The sequence below is a fragment of the Lolium rigidum genome, chromosome 3, assembly GCF_022539505.1.
Source record: "Lolium rigidum isolate FL_2022 chromosome 3, APGP_CSIRO_Lrig_0.1, whole genome shotgun sequence".
Lineage (NCBI taxonomy): Eukaryota > Viridiplantae > Streptophyta > Magnoliopsida > Poales > Poaceae > Lolium > Lolium rigidum.
Genome location: NC_061510.1, coordinates 214087228 through 214094436, shown reverse-complemented (window position 1 = coordinate 214094436; position 7209 = coordinate 214087228). Strand labels below are relative to the sequence as shown.

The following is a 7209-nucleotide window of genomic DNA, read 5'->3' as shown; positions in this document are numbered from 1 at the left end:
GGGCGAAGAAGAGGGCGTTGATGGCCGGGCTGAGGGCGGCGAGGAGGTCGTGGAAGTGCGCCGGCGGCAGGGAGTCGGGCGGGACTCTACGTGCGGTGGAAGGGGGAGGGGAGAAGGGATGCCGGCGGCAGGGAGTCGGGCGTGCGGCCGGAGCGGCCGCCGCGACCTAGATTTCGGAGGTGGGGCGGTCGAAGGGGAGAACTGAGGCGGGGTGGAGGTGAACGCGATTCAGGAGGGAGCCCTATTTGTTTTTTTACGAAATTGTCTCGGTGGGATGAGACTGACGGATGGACCCATCTTAGGCCGGTTCCAGTTACAGTGACCGTAAAAAGACAGCCTAGCGTGAAAGATCTCTGATGAAACTGACGGCATGGATCGTTTCTACCTTAGATCCTACAGTCCAAAATCACGCGCGCGGGAGTGCCTTCACCTGGCTCCGATCGCAACAGCATTATATCTTTTAGTAATTCATCAGTAGGCACAAATAAGCAATTAAGTAAGCTGTTGTTCATAGGCTAACACAGCACAAAAAACTATTGCCCACTTGCTTCATATGGCAATCATGTTAGCAGATACACTCAAAAACATATTATAGACATTTGAAAGACTATTACAGACATGTGATTTTGATGTAGTATCCCACAAACATATAAGGCTATTTGTCATAAATCTAGGCATAAATTCCTGCATTAACCATAAGGATTCGCAAATGGTCTGATATTCTATCCAATTAATCAAATCACTAAGAAGGGTTCAAGAACGGAGAAGCATACACATTGATGCCAAGAGTCACAAGTTCTGGAACTTGTGTGGAGAACCATTGTCACTGCCACATTCTCAACTCTACAAACGAAAGAACCTGTAGAAGGCAAAAGTAGCAGAGATGAATATTGCGCACACACACCCAGGCCAAGGTGCTCACCACTGCACGTGCCATGGGCTGTAAATAATTTTGACGAATAACCTGGATACAACAATCTTGTGCAAAAATACAAGTAGAAGTTAAAACACACCTCTTTGAAATTAGGAACCAAACCAAAGCAATGAGATTTTCTATCCACCTCATAGTTCATACTTCCTGCTAAGCACATGTAGGCCATTATCTAAAAACACATATGCGGGGTAGTCTTCTGCATCCTTCAAAAACAACGGTAAGTCGGAAAGTGATGACAATGCGCATGGTGGAGTAGAGGGGAAAGAAAGGTGGTGAGGGCGGGCATACATGCAGCATCCATGAGCTCCATGAAATGCCAATGATACCTATTGTCGCAGTTCCTGTAAGAACCTCATGAACATCCAAACCCTAGATGCAAATAGATTTTTTTTTCAGGATGAAATGAGAAAGAGAAGCTCAACCAGTGAGGGGAGTGAGAAGATGCCGATGTGTTCCAGCCGGGGTTCGCAGCGCCGTGGACATTGCCGGGGCCGGGTGACCTTCGTCCGTGCATCGCTCAATCCACAAGATCTCGAACCCCTGTCGGCTGTGGACGACCTTCTTGAGCTCGAGGCGCCGCGCCGCCACCACGCTCCGCATTGAGGCCACCCTCCTCCATGAACTCTCCTGCAGCGCCTCCTCCAGGCCACCACCGCTACCGCCCCCATCCGGCGCCGCGCCCCCATGGTCATCCCAGCCGGTCTGCCGGCTCGCCGCCACCCTCTTCTAGGGTGCCGTCCTCCAGCACCTGCTCGCGTTCACCACAACGACATCGCACGTTGAGGTAGTCGATTGGGAGGAGGAGAGGCGGAGATTGGAGGGAAGAGGAGAGACGGGATTGGGGGAAAGAGAGGAGACATGAGGATTGGGGGAAAGCGGCGATCTAGGTTTTCACTGCCACTCGGTTGCTCCCACGCACACGCGAATAGCAAGGCGATGCAAACGGGCGGAAGCCGAAGAAAAGCGACGGGAACAAGCGAGTCGGGCTATCTCTGCTGGCCGACCCCATACCCGACTGGCCCAAGGCGTCATGGACTCGATAAGAAGCTGAACAAGTCAACAAGAAACTTACAGATCCAACGGTTAGAGTGAAAAGTGGGAGAGCAAGTTACTGTAGCAGCTAAAACGGGGGTTTCACCCCTTTTTATGTAAAATAAAAAATAATAGTGGGCCTGAACGGGCCTGAACTAGCTCAGGCCCAGCTAGGACTGTCCGGGTAAGCCCAAAGTGGGGCTAGCGTGTAGGGACCCACTCCGTTCCCAGCACTCGCCGCCGTCTCGTCTCTACTTCATCCCCAAGAAGAACACCAGCAGGAGCACAAAGCCTTTCCACGATTTCGAGAGAGAAAGAAGGCCCCGTTCCTGCTTCGATCCCGCTTCCACCGCCGGCGACGACATGTTTCTCACGAGGTTAATCGGTTTCATCCTTCTTGAGTTTCGGTTTTTTTGCTATATGGTTTCGTCTACATCGATTCGATCTGTCGCGGTGTTGGGCGGCGATGGTGTCGGGTTGCTGATCCTGGTGGGATTTTTTGTCGGCGTGCGCAGGACGGAGTATGACCGCGGGGTGAACACCTTCTCCCCGGAGGGGCGCCTGTTCCAGGTCGAGTACGCCATTGAGGCAATCAAGGTGAGATTCGGCCTTGGGTTTGGGGCCTAGATTTGTGGGGTTTGGGGAGCGGGGCAGTGCTTTGCTCGTAAATCTGAGCCAGACGGAGGATTTGTGGAGTGTTTAGGGTGGGATTGTTGGATCTCTGGTTTCTGTGTTGCCAGATTTAGCTGAGATTTGTGCGCAACGTAGCTGTAAGATGTTGATCCTCCTGCTATGCCTTGCAGTTGGGCTCGACCGCCATCGGCTTGAAGACTAAGGAGGGTGTTGTCCTGGCTGTTGAGAAACGTGTCACCTCACCGCTGCTCGTAAGTGCATCATCTTCACTTGCTAATGTTTTGTGCCAGAGAAATAATTGCTCAGTTGTATGCCGTGCATTTGGATATTTAGTTGCAAACCTTGCCGACTGAACTTATTCACCATGCATTTCCTTTTGTATGGATGACCTTTTGTACCGATGACATGAATGCTACTGGTGCTACTCCATAGTTTTCTGATTTATTTTCCACAAAAACAAAATCGTGTTCTAAGTTTCAACTGGCAACGAGATGTGGATTACCCAGATTTATGCAAATTGTTATACCCCAAAGATATATTCTGCCAAATATTGAAAAGTCTGCAATCAATTGAAATTCATTCACGGGCACTTGTACAAATACTATACTACCGGAGAAATTTACAAGTACATAGCTGTTTGTTCTCTAAATAAATAAAACTGTCTGCTCTTTTATCTTCATAATTTACCAGCAAGGCTCACTGGACATATCACTGTGTGTGATGTGTTATATACTGTGTCCCCCTTTGTCAGAGAAGTATCTTTTTTGTTTCTTGTTTGCATAATTGGATGGCATGCAAAAGTAACACTGCATTCTTTTCCCCATAACTCAGTTGTTTTTATTGATATGAAGCTACATGATACTCATGTGTTGTAGTAAAAGCTAACTGCCCGGTACTGACTGAACTTGATGTTACCTGTTATTCCTTAAGATTGTAGTTGGCACGATTCAGCTTTTTGTTTCTATGTTATCGGTTGCTTTTCCTGTCAAAAGATGTTACAGGTTGTACCATGCACAAACTGACTTAAAGTTATCTTTGCTATTATTATACAGGAACCAAGCAGTGTGGAGAAAATCATGGAAATTGATGAGCATGTAGGCTGTGCCATGAGTGGCCTTATTGCTGATGCTAGAACACTGGTTGAGCATGCTCGTGTTGAGACCCAGGTACACATTGGTTATTATTTATATGCAATTCATACCCTTTGTCTGTTTACTACTTAACTCAACTTCGTATGTTCACAAACAGAATCATAGGTTCTCATATGGGGAGCCAATGACAGTAGAATCTACCACGCAAGCTATCTGCGACTTGGCTTTGCGCTTTGGCGAAGGTGAAGAAGAGTCGATGGTGAGACTCTGTTACTCTTATTCTATTAATGCAATGACAACAAGTCGTGCACACCTGAAGACCATGGGAAACACAATTAGCAGCAGAACCCTTCTTTCTTCTTGTTTCGTCTCTTTTTAAAATTAATTAATACCGTATCACACTCTTTGATGGTGGCATGCTTCCTTACGGTATCTTTAGCTACTGCACACTCTTGGTTGCATGCTTCCTGTACAGTAGTTCAGCTATGGTGGAAATTTAACATCCAGAGAAGCTGTGTGTGCTGTAATTAACCTAATATCCATGTGAGTTGACATGGCTATTAAAATTTATGAATGATGAGTTTATGAATCTAGACCAATCCAGGCTGCACTTAGTTTGGTTCGTTGGTCATTATATCTTCTAACGGCAATGGGTGCCTTTTTAGTTACTTTGTCAAGGCGTGTGTACTTGCAAAACAAAACACCCTCACTAGTCAAAGCAATTTTGTTAATGTTGAGTGTTGACTACAAATTACTTTTGTTGTATACTCATTGTTCCTGTATTCTACCCACCTACCAATATTGTAGAATAGGGTTCTGATGTACTTGTTTTTTTATGCAGTCACGACCTTTCGGAGTCTCTCTCCTTATTGCTGGTCATGATGAAAACGGACCCAGCTTGTAAGTATTGAGTCTGTTTGACTTGGCTATTTGGGTTGTTAACGTTTATTTGAATAGTAATCAATTCCCAGTGTACCCTCTTTTGTTTAAAACAGTTGTGTACTTATGGTACCATGCTGCATATGCTTTTCTTTGCTTTTTTGTTTCCTTTTTCTGCGCTGTCATGTTAATTGCAATCCCTGACCCCTCAGTGCTGCCAGAATATCTCTGCTGCGTTGATACAGTACCATATTACCATTTATTTCCAGTTCTGTGAACTATATCCTGTATTGTTTGAAAATGAGGTTCACCAAGTTGTTCTAATGGCCATATGTGTAATCGGTTTTCATCCTGTTTACTCAATTAAAGTTGATGTGATAAATATCATATTTTTAACTGTTCAGCTTTTAATATAAGCTAGTTGCTTTGCTTTTCAAAATTCAAGTTGTTTTACACCCTCTAAGATGACATGATATTCACTTAGTATAATTGAGAGTTCATATTTGAAAATCTGGCACTATCAACGAGTGTTGTCCAAAAAGTTGCATCGTGGTTTTATATGTTACATTAGTCCATCACTCCATCTGTATATGTCCATGTATTTTTTTTTCCTATAAGAAAAGGAACTGTATCCCTGCTTCCTGATAAGGCATAAGTATTATGTCTTTCATCTTAGCTGAGGTTGTTTATTAGTGCATATGCTGTCAAGGTGATGCACTTGAAACATCCCTATTTGTATGGCATTTCCATATGTCTAAGTTGTTAGGTGAGCATCGTGTAACTACTTGTAATGATCAGTTCAGAAAGCCAACTGAACTTTGCTGCTTCTTAATAACTCATGGATCAATTCTTGTGTATTGCAGGTACTACACAGACCCATCTGGGACCTTCTGGCAATGCAACGCCAAGGCAATTGGATCAGGTTCTGAAGGAGCTGATAGCTCACTACAAGAGCAGTACAACAAGGTACTATATACTACGCTGAATAGGAGATATACCATAAGTTGGGTGCATTTATACAAACTACTTTGGATCGAGCAGCAAAAACATAAAAAGGCTCCCAATTATCTTGAAGAAAATATATGCATGGCAAGACTGTATCCAAATTTGATGTGACAGTCTTGCAGATGCATTGACCTATTGCATCAAAGCCAGTTACTTGGTCTTTAAGGGCCGTCACACCAATTGAACTACAGCATTTTTTTTTTGTTGGTTTGGGTTGCTCATCAAGCATATCGCTCGATAATTGAACTACAGCTTAGAAATCTTAACTTTGCTGTCTACATAGAAATACATACCGAAATCTGGTTGACCTATTTAACAGGCCTGCTTCCTGTTATCAAAATGGATGCATACAGAATTTTAATAGAATTGCTTCAAAGAATAATGAGGATTTGACATCTGGATGCAGGAACTGACCATTGCTGAGGCAGAGACCATTGCTCTTTCTATCCTGAAGCAGGTTATGGAAGAAAAGGTACGGTATCTCAAGCCACTTCATTTTCCTCATTTTCTTGGCTCAACTCACATATGTCTGAGCTTGTAACCTCGTTCATAATAGGTGACCCCAAACAACGTTGACATAGCAAAGGTGTCCCCCAGCTACCACCTCTACACCCCTGCAGAGGTCGAAGCGGTCATTGCGCGGTTGTGAAGCATTTGCCACTTTGTGAAACAGTCTCTTGCTATTCCCATGAACCCTAAAGCACGATGGACTGTTGATGTGGGTTTTCTGCCTATTCCTGTCATAATTATCGTTCTTTAAGAATTATTTGTGCCTGCATCTGATTTCTGATCTCCCAGTCCAGACTCTTTTTTTCTGTTTCCAGTAGCATTAAGACATTGTACCACCAAAACGAGTTACACATATTTTTCAAACAGGCGCAGTCTGAACTTATTTCCGCGTACCATTGGTTGGGCCGTGCGGCCACTCTGATTCTTCTGACGTGGTCGGCCCTGCCGATGCGTGTGGTCAAAGCTAAGACCAGTCTTGTACTCTTGTTTGAGATTTAACTGGTGTGGTGTCAATGCATCTTTTACTCCGTACAACTTAATCGCGGAAAAGCTTATTGTACACTTGCAGAAAGACCGCTCATTTACATGCAATGCAATGCTGCAATCCAAATTAAACCAAACTCCAAAGGTTACTTCGAGAGATGACTAATATCTTTAGGACAGAGCGTCTTAATGGCAGCTCCAAGTGCTGTTTCCTGAAGTTCTTTTGACGGGGAAATCGTCTGGTGGAGAAGAACCCCAAGGAGTCGATTGCAATCTATGTTTGTTGTTCAGGGTTCTTTTTGTAAAACTCAAGGATTGGAGCTACATTTTCTGTTCTTTTGAGGGTCCTTGTGTAACATGTAATCCCACTGGTGAGTTAATGAAACTTCGGGGTCATTCGAAACCCTTCCCCTATTAAAAAAAAAGTGCCCCACCTAAATGAAGAAAAGTGGTGAGTTTGCGTTAAAACGGACGTGTAGAGGCCAAACCTCCAGCCCAACGGTTCAACGCATAGTGACCACCGTGTCTGCACCGACTCATTCGCTTGTAAACTCGTGACGAGTATCAACCTACCGGCGGGTTGGCTTCTCAACTCGCGGCGGGTATCGGTGCCTCTTGTGCCGCGGGAGCGATGCGACAAGA

At 44.8% G+C, this 7209-nt stretch overlaps 1 protein-coding gene across 1 annotated transcript; it reads left to right on the top strand.

The window, feature by feature from the left end:
• Nucleotides 1-2766: 2766 nt before the first annotated feature.
• Nucleotides 2767-6449, top strand: LOC124698945 (proteasome subunit alpha type-5-like). Its single transcript, XM_047231328.1, has 7 exons — nt 2767-2850; nt 3652-3765; nt 3848-3949; nt 4532-4590; nt 5433-5535; nt 5981-6046; nt 6131-6449. The coding sequence occupies exons 2-7, from the start codon at nt 3676-3678 to the stop codon at nt 6221-6223; spliced, it is 513 nt and encodes a 170-aa protein (XP_047087284.1). The 5' UTR covers nt 2767-2850; nt 3652-3675; the 3' UTR covers nt 6224-6449.
• Nucleotides 6450-7209: the final 760 nt, after the last annotated feature.